Genomic DNA, 18498 nt, shown 5'->3' on the forward strand with positions numbered 1-18498 from the left:
CTTTTACATATCGTGAAAAAAAAATATGTGGTTCACACTAGCAATGAAATGAACATGAATTAAAAAAAATAATGCAAGTAAAAATTGCTTGTGGCTTAAATTTGTCAAGTCGTTGGTATGATTTAACGAATTTTTAGCTCATAGAAAGCAGCAGGTTTGCGGTTAATGTCTCCTGATTATTTATTACATTCTGCTAAGTTTTTGTAATAGTTTTTCCCTGATCATTTTGTATAATAAATCATGAATTACTTCTATTTTTTGTTACAGGTTTTTGTACACATTAGATAATAAACTTAATTCAAACTGATGTATTATCTCTTTTTTTCAGGTTTGTACCATAAAAGATAAATTGCCTTTTCTTTGAATTTATTTTCTTTCCCTTTTTTTGTTGAAACAGTGTACAAATGTATTGTATAATTCTGGGTCTTAAAAAAATGTTTTCAATAGTCATTTTGGCAAATAATAAGTTAGCCATGAAAAAAATTCTGAACTTTTAAACTGTCTAATTCTTTAAAATCTTTTTTTAGGTAGTGGAAATGCTTAAGATGTGGATAAGTTTATAATTCTGTCAATTATTTAATACTATGAATAAAGTACATATAGTGTTCTCTAAATATAAAAAGTAGTGCACCATTATGACCAAATCACCTATGTCCTTCATTAATGGCCAAAACAATTCAAGTTAAGACGATGGGATATGCCCCTGAATATGTATCCCTGCCGTGAGGAAATCTTTATCGCTTCAATTGCTCTATGTCGCATGTGTTTGGTTCTGCAGGCAAGGGAAAGTCCCCGGACACAGACTCGGGAATGGCTGTGAACAGTACAGAGGATGAACAACTACAGGAGCTCGGGAAACCTCGCCTTGGTGACATCATCAAGTGCCGCGTCAACATTAAGGAGTCGCAGGAGTTTAAGGTAAGGAACTGATGGTTATGTGGTTGAACCTGTTGGTTATATGCTACACCATTAATAATTCATGTATTCACACAAGTTAAACTCTACTAAAATACAACCTACATGTACACTTTCAGCCAATGACATTGCAGATCGGTAATCATTAAGTACTATGCTAAATGATTATGAACCTCAACTTTTGCGGTTTTTTAAAGGTCTGCCTAGTGCTACTTATCAGATACACACTCTACTTATCAGATACACACTCTACTTATCAGATACACACTCTACTTATCAGATACACACTCCCTGTGTCAGATTTTGCCTTGACAATGTGTCAGCCAATGAGGTAGTAGATGCCCTAAAGTAATATTTAAATGATTAAGAAAGGCTTGTTCGCTCCGTTCACTGCCCATATTATCATTCAAATAATACTTAATGTCATCTAACTATTACATAATACATTCCCTAAAGTGTGAATTTTGGTAAAAATGACTCTTAAATTTTGACTTCTTTACATTTGTAAGCATGGATCTTGTTGTACATGTAACACTGTTCTTCTGATTATTAGAAGCAAAGGGTTTTTTCAGTGTAATTTATTTAAAGCAATTGTGGCAGTGTTGAAGTCAAACCCAGTAAAAAAGCCCCCAAAACAAGGAACATCAGCATGCATTATCTTTCCAAGCAATGTTGTTCAATAGTTTGCACTGCTTCACGGTCATTTTCGGACATAGGAGATAAATAAGGAATAGTCCGGCACATAATGGGACATTTCATCACTCTGACATAGCTGACAATGCCTTTCCATCAACAGAATAACCATGACAAAAGAGTAATTGTAACTCTAGATCAATACCTACAAAACCGTTCAATGCCTTTATGTAGGTTATGAAAGAGAATCGTTCTTGATAGTTCTAAGAGACACTTAACAAATATATTGATATAACTATATTTAAAGAGTAATTGCAGTTAACATAATTCTTGTAGAAAATAAATAAGAAGCCATATGGACTATTTGATTTAGGTTAAGAGGAAAATGATTAAACACTCCTATTGCCATGAAATATTCCATATTTAGATGGTAGCTGTGTTTGCTTTCTTGTCTGGGTTTCTGTTAATTGTGCCATAGCCATCTGTCAGTCATTGCAGTTTAATAGTTGGATAACAAATTGGTGGAAGACAATGTGCTGTGATAACAGTGGTTTAATACATAAACATGTATGCATTTTCAATGTACAAGGAAAAAAACATGAAATTATCCTGATATAAGAACTAGGTATTGACTGCACCCTGAGAATGAGCATTCGACTGTACTGGGATACAAGAACAAGGTATCGACTGCACCCTGAGAATGAGCATTTGACTGTACTGGGATACAAGGACAAGGTATTGACTGCACCCTGAGAATGAGCGTTTGACTGTACTCGGATACAAGAACTAGGTATTGACTGCACAGGCCTGAGAATGAAAGTTAGACTGTACTCGGATACAAGAACTAGGTATTATTTGACTATATCCTGATACAAGAAGTAGGTATTGACTTTACTCTGATACCAAAAAGTAGGTATTGACTGCACCCTTGTACAAGAAAGATGCATTGACTATACTCTGAAACAAGAACTTGGTATGGACAGTACCCTGGTGATACAAGAACTAGGTGTTAAATGTACCCTGATGCAAGAAAGAGGCATGGACAGTATACTGGTACAAAAAGAGGCATTGACTGTATGTACCCTAATACAAGAAAGAGGCAATTACTGTCCCTTAATTATACCAGAACAAGGCATTGACCTTAAACCCTGACGCAAGAAAATAGCATTGACAGTAACCTAATAAAAGAAAGAGGCATTGACAGTACTGTGAAGTGAGAAAGAGGCATTGACAGTACCCTTATAAAAAAAGAGGCATTGACAGTACTGTTAAATGAGAAAGAGGCATTGGCAGTACTGTGATACAAGAAAGAGGCATTGGCAGTACTGTGATACAATAGTCATTGACAATGCCATTATACAATTATAAGGCATTGGCAATACTGTGATATAAGAAAGAGTAATTGACAATACTGTGATTCAATAAAGAGGCATTGACAATATCATGATACAAGAAAGAGGCATTGACAGTACTGTGATCAAGAAAGAGGCATTGGCAGTACTGTGATCAAGAAAGAGACATTGACAGTACTATGATACAAGAAGGAGGCATTGACAATACCATGATACACGAAAGAGGCATTGACAGTACTGTGATCAAGAAAGAGGCATTGGCAGTACTGTGATCAAGAAAGAGGCATTGACAGTACTATGATACAAGACTGAGGCATTGACAATACCATGATACACGAAAGAGGCATTGACAACACTGTGATACAAGAAGGAGGCATTGACAATACCATGATACAAGAAAGAGGCATTGACAATACTATGATACAAGAAAGAAGCATTGACAATACCATGATACAAGAAAGAGGCATTGAAAATACTGTGATCAAGAAAGAGGCATTGACAATACCATGATACAAGAAAGAGGCATTGACAGTACCCTGATACAAGAAAGAGGCATTAAGAATACCATGATACAAGAAAGAGGCATTGACAATACCCTGATACAAGAAAGAGGCATTGACAATACCATGATACAAGAAAGAGGCATTGAAAATACTGTGATCAAGAAAGAGGCATTGACAGTACCTTGATAAAAGAAATAGGCATTGACAGTACCTTGATACAAGAAAGAGGCATTGACAGTACCTTGATACAAGAAATAGGCATTGACAGTACCATGAGGCTTAGAAAACATTCCTGTTCAAACAGACTGTAATCAATGAATGTCTTGGGTACTGCTTCATTTTTATGTAAGAATGTTCTACAATACCTTGGATTTAAACATGCCAATTAGTTCACTTTCAGGCCATGTTTCATCACTCTCTTGAGAATGAAGTAGTAAAGTTTTGTGAAAATGAATTGTGAATAATGTCATAAAAATGTTCACAAGGTTACATCTTTTATCTGGATAAGGCCAGAGTTTTTATATCTTTAGATTTACGGGAGCGCCGTACCTAAATATTGCAAAACCCAAATAAAAATAAAATTCATTTTCGTAGTTTTATTTTTATTTTTTCCGACGAACGTTGCTCCAATGTTAAGAAGAAAATAAAATTAGTGTTCTATAACCCATATCCCAGAACCAACTGGTGTACCAATTGTCATTAATTATAGGTCTTTTTACTGCACAAACCACGTAAACCAGTCGGAAATACGCGGGGAAACAGAACAGGTACCCGTTACCATAACAACGTCCTGTCAAAAGTGAAAGTAGTTTTTGTCATACCCCTTATTTCTCGCAATTTCTGCAGCTATATAGAAATGTTTTACTACAAAAACGTTCCGATGTTTATTTTTCATTATTTAAATCAAACCGTGGAGAACTTTAAGCGTGTTTATTGTGAATTTTTTTTATAGATTCAGTATGTTGTTCGCGTTTCGTGGAATGATTGCGAAACTTCCGGTCAAAATAAGGAGACAGAAATTCTTGGGTTGTTTTGTCTATTAAAAGTCGTTGGCGCACGTCGTATATTAACAAGGATGAATTGGATTACAGTGCAAAAATGTATAGCTTCTGACAAACACAAACTGCAAAATGATATCGTGTTCATCATAGTCAAAATGGATATTTTTTTCTGAATTTGACTCTGGGGAGCATTGAACACACTACTTCACGATCACATATTTGAAGAGAAAAACACAAGGTATCGTGATATTCGTAGTTGTTAATTAGTTTAATAATGAATTAGAATTTAAATCGTTAAAGAATACTGAAAATGATGTAATAATAACATAGTGTGTGTTTCCGATAAAACAGAAAAAATCTGAACATAAGATATCTGGCAGTCAGTGCAAGAAGTCAAACTTATCCGTTGCTTATTGCCAACGGGCATAGCTGGAATTAGGATATTTATCAGGACTGCTTCTAAAATCAGTTCTTAGACCTGGTTTTTTGAAACATATAACACTTGTCAAATTTATCATAATGCTCCCGAATTTTCTTTGGTGAAGTACATAAATGTAGATTTTGACTGTCTGTGTATCCGTAAGCCCTGTCAAACTTTGAAGTGAAGAGGAATTTCCATCAGGGCGTCAACTTTTTTTGGTTATTTTTTCTATATCAAAACCACATCACGGTAAATTGTCACGGTACTACTTCGTTAAAAACACATTTGACCTCCTTATTATACCGTGTCTGAAACTTTGTTCAATGTTTGATTACTTCACAATGGAAAGGTTATGCTTATACTGTGGGCAAAAGGTTAGAAATGGCCATTTAAACTTCTTTATTACACTGACATGTTTCATAAAATCCATGGGTTGATAATATATGCACCTCATATGCATAGATGCATTCGAACAAATATATACAATTAATTTTAATGAGCGCTTGAACTCAACAGTGTTGAGGTCAATATTTTCAGTCATTAAAAGGATCTTATAATTATGCTTTTGAAACTTTATGGTGATCTATCACCCTTTTTTCAGCCTATGAAATAGCTGACACAAGTATGGTGTGTTTTGTCTTCATGATATAAGAAGATTTAAAAAATAAAAAAAATCGGAGAAAAATCCGTTTTATTTTTATTTATTTCTCCTTCGGGACATTTTATGCATTTTATTTTTATTTTTATTTCCTCCTCCTTACCCAACTTTTTGAAAAATCTCCCGTAAATCTAAAGATAAAAAAACTCTGGCCTAATGGGGAGATTCTTATGTGTACTAATTGCCACTTCATGGAGGATGAACATAAGCAAGAGTTGTTTATTTGAGATACAGTGTGAATCCATTGTTGTATCTCTGGCTGCTAATGATTGGAAATAAAACACTGTAGGATGTGTGATGTTGTTTATCATAATGCTGGGTTGGGAAACTTGATTATCACACCTTTTGACACCACTAGTGAAAAACATAATGTATAATACAAGTCCAATTGCTGCAGTGATAGAAAAACACGATATTTCTGTCTTCATTATGCAACATTGGAACTAATTGTCGGATTGTGAGCATAACAAGTAGAAAAGAATGGTAAAACATACCTCATTTGGAGGATTTAGACGGCCTCGCTTCCTCTCCTAGCATGTAAGGTTTCCACAAATAAAGACATTTTCGCAATGAAATCAGTCTGTCTTTGGGATGGAATAATTGCCAGGGAGACTGATTTAAGTGTGCTGTGTTGTTGTAATGGGAAACACAAGTATATGCTATGTCAGACTTGTATCCTTTGATATTTCAAAACAGGGGTCACATGTGTTGATTTGGAAACAAGAGTGTGGAGATGGGCCTCTGAAGAAAGATGGATGTCCTTTAGTGAAAAAGGGTGGTCAGATAGGAGTCCCAGATATTGAAATTGAGTTGTTTGTGGAAATGAATGTCATTAGAAAGGGAGCCAGAATTATATGACCCTGTTTAGGAATGATGATTTAGGCCTGCGATACTAATGTTCTTAATAAATCTTGTAGATCTTTGACTGTCAGTTGCCAGTTGCATACATAAAAGAATCATAAGAATGGCAATGGGAGAATGTAGGCCATGCTTTCCTATCAGATTGCAAGAGGATTGTTCCGAGAGCACACATTCTCGAAATAAATGAAGTGCAAACAGTATTAGTAGAATGCTGCGAAATTGCATTATTGCTTAGTGCTTCGCAGGAGGTGTAGAGTACATTAGTGGTGTGAAAAAATATATTAATTGCTAGCAATAATACTCTGATTCACGGAAAAATGGCCTTATACAGTACACTCACATCACGTTTGACCCACTGTCCTCGCTCACTCTGAGGGGACATCAGGCTAATGGTTGCTGGTTTCCTTCGAGGCTAAAACTGTCTCCCCTGCTGAAATTGCCCTGAGTTCCTCCTGAGTTGCTCGTTCAACCCGGAGTGTAATCAGAATGGTATGGTATATAAGTATATGATATATGTCATTGGAAGTTAAAAATAGCTGGTGACTTTTTTGGTATTTTTTCATAGAAAAGTGGTATGAATGCCTTCAACCATAGGCTTTGAACTTCAAACATGTGTTTTACCCCAGTCACCTTCAATCGTGACGTTATGATTTTTTTTTAAAAGTAACATCAATGTTTATAGTCTGACCAAAATAAAATGTCATTATTCAGTCAAGACACAATCAAACTTTGTCAATAAGAGCAAAAATATCATTCTGAAAAGTATGGGCATAATGTGGTAAGCTTACTCCAGGCTAAATTCATGCAAAGTGTAATGTTTTAAAGTTTAACAAAAAAATTCTTGCAAGTTGTTCTAAATTCATAAAACGGCAGAGGAAAAACAATAACAGTAATTTACTGTAGCCATCATAATCAACTGATATTTTTATTCAAACAATATTAATTTTAACGGAGATTAATCTTACTGAGTTTCCATGGCGTTTTGCGAGCCTCTGCTGAAATTGTAATTCTTTGGTCAACTGATAAGCTGCTGAGGGATGGAAATCCAAACTCTGCAGGATGCGGACAGTTAATACTTTCATTGTTTTGGTCGCAACAGAGAAAGTCCGCGGAGGGAAACGGAAAGTGTGTCAAACCAGTTGAGTGTACGGTATGACCTAAGCTTATAGGCCCCTAGTCCAGGATTTGTTGATAAGAATTATTTATGTTTACCGGTTGTTCATATAGCTTATCGTAGAGTTTTAAACACACTTATATCACAGTCATGAACCTGTCTGCCTCGCACCCAAGGGTTGTGCTCAGGTTGGATCCCCACCAAAGGAACTTTCTCATGACCTCTCAAAATGGACACTGGTACTGGTTTCTACCCAGGGAACAGACTCAAGTTGGCTATAAGCTTTAATTGAAAGAAATAAGTATTAGGTACAGTAATGTAGAAATAAAAGACAACAATGTTGTTCATGTCATCAGTCTTTGATCATCTGGAAGTTTAATGGATCCACTCGTGGTCTGCAGAAATTTTAACTCGGAACAAGATTATTGACAACCGTGTTTTAGCTGTAGTTCTTTAAATATGTGAGCATGTCATCAAACATTGCATGTTCAAAAGTTAATTATGTCGTTAATTACGTTGTGAACTTAAACAAAGTCTTGAATAATCCGCCCATTGCCAGTACCATCAAAGTTGTGTGATCCAGCTTTCTCTTGACAATAAACAAACATTTTTTGTGAAAGCTAAACAATCTCCTGCTTTATTTGGGAGCAGAAAACATGACTGCTTCATCATTGATTTCAGTTGGGAACAGATTTTAATATCATAAAATGGTAATTAAAGATGAGGCAATTCCTCTAAACATGATGCATTGTTGTGTCGCTTGAGCTATGGGGCTAGTTTTCCGTGGTTCGCTTCATGGTTAATCTTCTATGTGAACTGTTTCCGAATGTAACATGGAATTTCTGTAGACATTTCATAGTACTACAGAGAATTGTATATTCTGAATTGATTGTCCCAAGTTTGAGGAAAAAAATCTGTAGGCTAAAGTTGTAACTTCGGATCTCTTTTCGTGATTTTTTTTATAAAGAAAGAAAACAGGATAACATAATTATGAAGCAAAACAAAACAAAAAAAACACAAAATTGATAATGCATCTGGTTATTTCTTGATTGATAAGGAGATCGAAGCTTGTCAATTTATGAAATTGTTACTCACCAGCATTCTGAGAGAAGCAGGGTTTTTTTAAAATTCAATGTGGATTATACCTGACACGACTTAGTAAAAAAGACTTAAGGAATTAAGGCTTGTAATATTATTGGAACAGTTTAATTGCAAACACATGCATGATGTCTTTAAGTACTGATGCAAACAGGGTGCAGTCAGAGGACAATAGAAAACTGTCATGGAAATTCATGTCACAGGACGGATGATGCAAAGCTTTGATGTAAATTGACGTCAAACATTTCCGGCAGCTGAAACAAAACGATACGCTAATAATTAGCAACTGGTAAAACATATCACTATGAAACTGCTGACTTCATCCATTGTAATGGCTCAGCTCCCTTTAAGAAAATCAGAAAACTTTCATTAAAAGTTCTAAAATAAGTATAACCCTCAACAACACTTATGATAGCCATCATCAACACCTCAATTCACATAGGCGGGGTTGAATCCAAAGTTTCTATCAAGGTGTATTGCTGCCAAAGTTTAAAGCCTGGAGTGATTGCCAACACGCCACCTTCAACCTTCTATACCATCGTACCCAAATCCCCGTGCATTCCTGCCAATATTCCTATGCCAAACACGAAACTTTTTAAACAAACGCCGTTAATTCGTCAATTTGAAACAGAAAAGATTATTTTCTTGGTATTATAATTATGCTCATAATGCCTTGAGCATTAGTACAGAGCTACAAGGAGTTTAATCTTGAGTAAAAAAGAACATCTACGGTTCTCTGAATTTGCTGCTAATTAATCAACGAATGTTTAGTTTTGCTATCTTGCATTGCCATCATAGAATCAATGTCTGTTACCATCTCTGTGTCTTGACTGAACAAACCAAAATTAAATCTCCCCAGGGAGTGAGGTGTGTGTTATGGGGTTTCAAAAATATTTGTGGAGGGGTGTCGTGGATGTTCGTCTGCAGCAAAGTTATCCTTTTATATATAATCTACCTTTTTTAAGCATTTTTTTTTAGCAAAATGCAGTAGGCTGTCTCTGTTCAATGCCTCCCAATGTCTGTGTATTTTACAATTTAAAATTGATCTGAGTGGCAATAAAATATTTCCATTAAATTTTCTCATTTTTAGAATTGATTTAGAAGTTCAGAGGAAGAAAGTTATAGGCATTTATCACCTCTGGGATTCTAACAAATCATTTCATACTCTGCCTCTATTTCAAATTTCACACTTCTTGCTTTTTTAGAGCAGGAATAGAAGATGAGAACTATATTTGGAATGATTTGCAGCATTTTGAAATTAAAAATAAACAATGAAGGTGATTAATAAATTTCTGTGTTATGATGTAATATTCTCAAAACAACTTGGAAACCTGTACTGTTGTCCATGGATACCAGTTCCCTTGTATATGGAAACAAGTTATGTTGTCAATGGAAACAAGTTTTGTTGTCCCTGGAAACAAGTTCTGTTATCCATGAAAGTCAGTTATATCAGTTGTACAATGGAAACAAGTTATTTTGTCAAAGGAAACTAGTTCTGTCGTCCCTGGAAACAAATCATGTTGTCAATGGAAACAAGTTCTGTGGTCCATGGTAACCACATCTGTTATCCAAGGATATCAGGTCTGTTGTACATTACAAAAAGGCTTACATTGAAGGGTTATCTGTCAGGTATCCAACCATGAAACTCTTTGTGGAGAGCTTTTCTTTTATGCAACTTTACCATCCAATCTAGGAGCCATTAAATAGGGGTCTTTCTCAGAACTTGCAAATGGATAACAACATTTCTGTAGACTGTTATATTTGTGAATAAATAAACGTGTTAGACTTAATTAGAATGCTTTTGATGTTCTGCAAGAAATTGGGCGAAAGGCGCAAAAAAAAAATTATTACGTATATTTAGATGCCAATGATAAATCTTCCCGTCTGGCTCAGTAATCATGAGAGAGGATTTGTTTTCTTCAGTAACGAGAATAAAGGACCTTAATTGGTGTAAATATGGTCATTATTATCCAATATTGGCTGCATATGGATCGTCCTCACCTAACAATGGTGGTGTCTTTTACATTTTACTATGCTTTGAATCTACAAAAGAAATATTTATTGCTTTAAGAACTTCCTGTAAACTTGGTTAAATGAGAAATTGATACCTATATCCAGACAGAATTATGCATTTGCACTTATTGGAATGACACTTTAAGGGAAAATATCTTGTTTTGACAAAAACTATTTAGATACAAGCCTTGTTATTTGTTAATTTGTTATTATTGTTATTTGAAAGAAAAAATGCAGATAAAAGCCAATATTTTTGTATGAATGTTTGTATTGAGAGACAAAAATGCAGATACAATTTAAGCCTTTGTTTTGTTACAATGTCTGTTGTTATTCATACATGCCTCCCCGGCAGGGAAAAAAATCCCCCAGAATTTTGATCCATCCCCTGCCTGGTCTCCCGGCGGGAGATAAAAATCCCCTGTAATTTAAATAAAAAATCCCCTGTAATTTAAAAGAAAAAAGAATTTTTATATTTTTTATTTTTTTGGATATTTTACATCAGACAATAATGACAAAGTGAAACCACAGTATGTGAGTAAAACTGACTGTAAAGAAACAACTCCGCAAGGGTGAAAAAAATACTGTTTAAAAAGGTTTGATAAATGCCAAAAGGAAACCTTAAGAACAAGTGATCAATTAATTTGAAGTAATGATCAAAGGCAAAGAAATATTACTATTTTGGAAAAGGAAGAATTTGATAATTTTCATTCCATTCTCTTAGTGTCTCTTAGTGTCTGAACATCATCATAGCTGATTGTATTCAGCAGAATTTTTTTAAAGACTTGGGAAAAGGTAAATTTAATTTACAGTATTACAGTATGACATGACAGTGTATCATAAGAATATGATAAATCATGACATAAAATAATTCTGTATAATGAATAGCAAAATATATGTGAATACATTTTTTCGTACTTGAGTCTAAAAATACTTTGAAATTTCGCTGACTTAAACCTGCTAAAAAATCCCCCTGAATACTACCAAAATCCCTCTGAATTTTCAGCCTTACTGAGAATGCCCCTGAATGGTCTCCAGAAAATATGGCATGTATGTTATTGAGAGACAAAAATGATGCTACAAGCCTTTGTTTTTGTATGGCTGTTGTTATTGAGAGACAAAAATGCAGATACAAGCCTTTGTTTTTGCATTGCTGTTGCCTAGGTCATAACCTAGGTGTCTATTATGCTAGCACCTTTACCTGGGCCATACTTATATTTAAAAGAAAATGTTTACATAATCTCATGAAACTTGGTACACATGTTCACAGTATGCATGCAAAATTGTTCTGACCTTAATTATTGACCAGTTATGGCCCTTGATCAACTGAAACAACAACAACACAGAGTTGCCTTACAGTGATCCTGTTTAGACTGTGGTATTTGCTATATTTAAAATGTCTTGGGTCAAAACCAGTGATTTAAAAGTTTGTGAGTAAGAACTAACCTTGGCTCTTTCAATGAAACCCAGCACCTCTTCAAAGTTGAAAGGCACATTCTTTAACAATACTTCCATCAAGTATCACAGTGTCTTGCAATAATAGCGTACTGTAATCAATTGTCTTTTCATGTTCCAGGAATCAGGCAGTATTATATTCATAGCTCTCTGTTTAAATGAAGTATCTCTGAAGTAGAAACAATTTAGGGCAAATAAGCAGTTATATGGAAATAGTAGGCCAGCCAGCATTAATGCAAATACATCACACGGACTGGAAAAATTGCTCCATAAAAGGAAATAGCAGTTGTGATATTTTTCAGCTCTAGTAGAGGCGAAAATGGAATATTACCCTATCTGTCACTTGTCTAGTTTTTTCTCCCAATACTGGCTAGTTATTCTGTCAGGATTGTTGTAGTTAAGGCGTATATTTTAACATCGTTTTGTGAGGGACATTGATCTTATAACGTTCTTGATCTTCAGCTCCACTGATCACAACAGCCAAGGCTCAAAACTTTCGAGCATATTATGACCAGTTTTCATCATTCAATAATTCCAGTTATTGCCTTTATTAATGTGTATGTTTTTCTAAGAAAATTGTCAAGAAATTGTCATTGCCTTTGCATCATCAGCATGCAAAAACTTCAACTGTGGCCATAATTCAAAAACTATTGGAGGATATCATGGAAAAACTTCAACTGTGGGTATAACACAAGAACTGTCGGAAGATAATCAAATGTACACAATACAAACACATATAGCAAGGCCCTGAACTTGATATTTTTAGTAATGCCCCTTTTTTCAACTTAAGAAACAATAGAGGAGCATTGACATTCAATCCTTGACGCTCGTATTGCGCTTTGTCTCATGAAAATAAGCCCAGAAATGTCATGATTTTGCTAATTGCAGCTAAAAGGTGTGTTGTTGACAAGATAGTATTATTACATACACCATAATATGGTCTTCACTCAACGGTCAACTTCTAAGGTTCCCAGAAAAATGGAAGTTAAGTACTTCTGTTTCAAAACCTTGTTTCCATTATTGACCATTTCAAGATTGAGTCATTTCTGGCACCTGATGCTGTCAACACAATGGCCACCATACCACATTTAATTACTATCAGTAATCAGTTGCCCTTCTTGAAATGAGTGACACAAATCAATGACATGATGTTAATGTCCTCAGATTTTTCTTTTAATTATCAGAAAGGTCATGACAGATGAGTGATGCTTGTTCAATGATGTGGTGTATACTAAAAAAGCGGCTTTTTTTATTAGAATGAGGTTCTCCTTGGACGGGCGGGCGGGCGTCAAACATTGGTTTCTGTTCAATAACTTTAGTTAGCATTTATAGATATTGACGAAACTTGGTGTGTAGGTAGCTTATGGGAAGAACTAGCTTGGAATTGCTTTTGAGGGGGGTGGGGCTAAGGTCAAGGTCACTGTTACTAAAAATAGAAAAATGGTTTCAGCCCAATAACTTTAGTTAGCTTTGATAGATATTGACGAAACTAGGTGTGTAAGTTGCTTATGTGAAGAGCTAGCTTGGGATTGCTTTTGAGTGGGTAGGGGCTAAGGTCAAGGTCACTATTACTTAAAATAGAAAAATGGTCAAGGTCACTGTTACTTAAAATAGAAAAATGGTTTCTGCCCAATAACTTTAGTTAGCATTGACAGATATTGATGAAACTTGGTGTGTAGGTAGCTTATGTGAAGAGCTAGCTTGGGATTGCTTTTGAGGGGGGTGGGGCTATGGTCAAGGTCGCCTGTTACTAAAAATAGAAAAATTGTTTCTGCCCAATAACTTTAGTTAGGATTGATAGATATTGACGAAAGTTGGTGTGTAGGTAGCTTATGTGAAGAGCTAGCTTAAGATTGCTATTGAGGGGGGAGGGTCTAAGGTCAAGGTCACTGTAACTTAAAACAGAAAAATGGTTTCTGCCCAATAACTTTGGTTAGCATTGACCGATATTGATGAAACTTGGTGTGTAGGTAGCTTATGTGAAGAGCTAGCTTGGGATTGCTTTTGAGAGGGGTGGGGCTAAGGTCAAGGATGCCTGTTACTAAAAACAGAAAAATGGTTTCTGCCCAATAACATAAGTTAGCATTGATAGATATTGATGAAACTTAGTGTGTAGGTAGCTGATGTGAAGAGCTAGCTTGGAATTGCTTTTGAGTGGGGAGGGGCTAAGGTCAAGGTCACTATTACTAAAAATAGAAAAATGGTTTCCGCCCAATAACTTTAGTTATGATTGACAGATATTGATGAAACTTGGTGTGTAGGTAGCATGTGAAGAGCTAGCTTGGGATTGCTTTTGAGTGGGAAGGGGCTACGGTCAATGTCACTGTTACTTGAAATAGAAAAATGTTTTTTGCCAAATAACTTTTGATAGCATTGATAGATATTGATTAAACTTGGTGTGTGGGTAGCTTATGTAAAGAGCTAGCTTGGGATTGCTTTTGAGTGGGGTGGGGCTAAGGTCAAGGTCACTGTTACTAAAAATTTAAAAATGGTGTCCGCCCAATAACTTTAGTTAGCATTGATAGATATTGATAAAACTTGGTGTGTAGGTAGCTTATGTACAGAGCTAGCTTGGGATTGCTTTTGAGGGGGGTGGAGCTAAGGTCAATGTCACTGTTACTAAAAATAGAAAAATGGTTTCTGCCCAATAACTTTGGTTAGGATTGATAGATATTGACGAAATTTTGTGTGTAGGTACTAGTAGCTTATGTGAAGAGCAAGCTTGGAATTTCTTTTGAGGGGGGTGGGGTCAAGGTCACTGTTACTAAAAATAGAAAAATGGTTTCTGCCCAATAACTTAAGTTGGCATTGACCGATATTGATGAAACTTAGAGCGAAGGTAGCTTATGTGAAGAGCTAGCTTGGGAGGTGGGGTCAAGGTCACTGTTCCTAAAAATAGAAAAATGATTTTTCTGCCCAACAACTTAGTTAGAATTGATGGATAGTGATGAATCTAAGTGTGAATATAGCTTATATGAAGCTGCAGATTGAACTTGTTCATACAACAAATTAATTGGCTATAATTTCTGATTGCCCATAACAAAAACCTGGTTTCGTCGCATTGCGGGGCTTCTAGTTTTATATTTATGAATAAACCATAACAATGCGGGTTTTTTTGCTGGAATTACATACGTTATATTGCCTTTAGAGCACGCAAAGGCCCATGTCAGGACCTTCACATGTTTAAAGTTATTGTTTGAATTTGTTATTACCAAGTACTGTAATGTGTTTCCTTTCAGTTTACTTTAAGAGGTGCGCTGGTAACAAATGGTGACTTGTACATCAAATTACCAAGAAATGTGTTTGATGTTCAAACAAACATATTGGTGTTCAGAAAGTCTGATAAAATACCCTTTGGAAGTCTGTAAGAACACAAGTAATACAGAATTTGTTTTAATGTGGGACTATCTATAAGATATGCTGATAAAAAAATCCAATCACATTGGTTGAAGGTCAAAGTCTGATTGATTTTTATATTTTTCTAGGGAAATTTATCGACATGCAATAAATGCCAATTTCTTTTGCTGAAGCTTCAAAGTTCATCATTGTTTTGCCCAAATACTAGAGTGTTTTGCATATTGGGAAGGGTATTTTGCCCAGCTCTGGGGGAAAGGTGTTTTGTCCAATTATTTATGAAGGGTGTTTTGTCCAATTATTGGGAGAGGTTGTTTTACTCCATTTTGGGGTAAGGGTGTTTTGCCGCTTATTAGGATAGGGTGTTATGCCCCATTTTGAGGGAGGGTGTTTTGTCTTATTTTGGGAGAGGGTGTTTTTCACCATTTAGGGGGAGGATATTTTGCCCCATGTTTTGAGAGGGTGTTTTGCCCAATCAATGGGGGAGTGTGTTTTACCCCATGTTGGGGAGAGTGATTTGCCTCATTCTATGGGAGGGTGTTTGCCCCATTTTGGGGGAGGGTGTTTTGCCCGATTTTTTGGTAGAGGGTGTTTTGTTCCATTTTGGGGAGGGTGTATTTTGCCCCATTTTAGGGGAGGGTGTTTTGCCCCTTTTTGGGGGAATAGGGTGTTTTGTCCCATTTTGGGTGAGGATGTTTTGCCCCATTATTGCAGGGGTTGATAATGTCTATATTTACCATGGATCCTAAAGGGACACCACCAATTGAAATCAAGTGTCCCTTTCTGATGTAAGGTGTCCCTTCAAAAATTTGTCTTTGTCTTGTGTGTTAGGATGGACTTTTATAATTATGCATACAGTTACTACTTGAGGCATGTTAAAGAAAGGCTCTTTAAATATTAATAAAAGTGTATAATTATATAAAGCTGCTTAAGCAATATTAATTAAACAAAAGCCTTAGAATATTTATTGTATGGATGGACCAGTTGAGGATGATTTATGACAAAATCCTTGGGGTGGGAAATGTTTACAAGGTATCGCAGCTATCCAGGCATGTTTACGAACTGTCTCAAGTCTGATGGCTTAGCAAAATGAAGGAAATATTTATAATGTTTTAAATCATTTAATTGATATAATTTGTTTTTACATACTCTTTAAAAAAAAGAGTAAAATTTCAGCATTTTTTATGAATAAAATACATCACTCAAACACGTAAAGTTTATTATCTTAAGCGTTTCTGCGTAACGACTTCATCAGTAGATATAAACAAACCATTTTATGGCATTTTTTATAACATTGCTTGATGGATAGTTGAGATAAATTTAATCTCCTGGGTCTTAACTCCCAACTAGAGACTATTACTTAAAATGGGCCGTTGGGGTAAATTAAGTCACAGCCCAAGTCTATTCCACACCCCCAATTCCTCCAGGTTACTAGGCATTCTCATGGGCTTTTATAATTCTGCCTGTTAGGAATCATCCTCAGTATAATCCTCTTTGCCCGCCACCCACCACATCAGCCAGCCACCCACCACAACAGACTAAACATCGAGTGCAACATTTGTGTTATGTGATTATATACGGAGAAGATGTACTCATAAAAACAATAGATATTCCAGCACACCACAGATTATCATCATTCATTTCTAAATGGATCAGATTTTCCTATTTTGTAGGATGGTATTGCGAGCTATAATTGTTATGGTCGCAAGTTTTGGAAAGATTAGACTTGTAACGTTGACTGTTCAATACATTTCCCATCATTTTTATCTGTTGAAGTATCCCGTAATGAAATTGGAGATGGATTTACTCGGCAAAAGACAAAAAAACAATATTACGATGTTCTCCGGTTATGTGAAAACATTTCAACAAACATGAAAAATGTGCATAAAGATAACTACGCCCAGTAATGGACTGCCTAGCAACCTGTTAGCTTGTAGTAAATTAAAAAAAAAGGTGCCAAATATTTCATCTCAAAGAAAGCATAATTTTTTATTGTACATTTCCCAGAACAGAGTGGTTAAATGTGTGTTTTTTTAGGGTTGCATGTCTTGTACTCTTTAAGGAAATTATTCAAATCAAGTAAGTTTCATGAAACAGCTACCCATAGTGGTTAAGGTGTCCACCTCTCACCCTAGAGACACTGGACTAAGGCTTAAGGTAGGCCATCCATCATTAGGCCGCAAAGATGTGTCAGTGCATATTTATGACACTACTATTATGATATGACATTAAAGGGAGGTAATTTAACAGAATTTCATTATGATTATAAAGCAATCATATTGATTATAAAAGCAATTTTATTAATTTGTTTCTTAAGTAACATAATGCCTATACAAAAAAGCTGTCGGGGGGAGGGGGGGGGGGGCTTTAAAAATAATCAAACTTAAATTTTGTTATACATTAAAATGAAACACTGATAATGGAAGACTTAATACCTAAATAGACACTGAACTAACAGACAACACAGACAGATATCAAATAATATATAATTATTATTTATAATTAATAATTGATAGGGTAACCTCTTGGATCTCATCTTCTATGGTCACCAAAAGAGAGTTAAAACTAACAAATAACTCCCTTTAAATTGACCTCATGGGGTTGGATGTTTCTAATAAAAGTAATTGGACATAAAAGTTGAAAGAAAATAGTGCAGGAAATATCATGAATTATTAGCTATTCACAGGTTTCCATACTATGTTGAATGTTTTATTAATGGCCAGGTGAAAAAGAAAGTTAGTCTTTCCAAGAAATGTTATATTATTTGTTATCTGCCTTGGCTTAAATCAATTGCGATTGGCTATGGTCAGCTAATATTTTGGTGAATATTGATTCTATATTGTTTTCTGGAATATTGTTTTCTGGGACAAATATTCTCCTAACAATATATATCATTTATTTCATTCTGGACCAGTGATGTTATTATGGACCTGTCTAGTATGTGTGCCACCAATGTCAGAGTTGATTTATTACCTTGGTAGAAGCCTGTTTCTGGAACACATTTATACCATGTATTGTGAAGCCCAGGAGCTGCATACAATGCTTGACCTGAATTTGGCGCCCAAGGTCAACAAACTAAAGCTTGACTCCTTGATAATGATATATAAAACTGCTGGACTCCTT

The 18498-nt window shown here is 35.4% G+C and overlaps 1 protein-coding gene across 4 annotated transcripts in view; it reads left to right on the forward strand.

The window, feature by feature from the left end:
- The window catches only part of LOC128209796 (sodium/calcium exchanger 3-like), a 73149-nt gene that overhangs the window by 38651 nt on the left and 16000 nt on the right, over positions 1–18498 (forward strand). For 2 of the 4 annotated variants that reach the window (XM_052914007.1, XM_052914009.1), the window contains one exon: positions 779–918. In XM_052914007.1, the coding sequence (XP_052769967.1) occupies positions 779–918 (140 nt within the window). Of the gene's footprint in view, positions 1–774; positions 919–18498 lie in introns of all 4 variants that reach the window. The other 2 variants (XM_052914006.1, XM_052914008.1) reach the window with 1 other exon arrangement.

This window comes from Mya arenaria, chromosome 11 (genome assembly GCF_026914265.1).
Source record: "Mya arenaria isolate MELC-2E11 chromosome 11, ASM2691426v1".
NCBI classification, from domain to species: Eukaryota; Metazoa; Mollusca; class Bivalvia; order Myida; family Myidae; genus Mya; species Mya arenaria.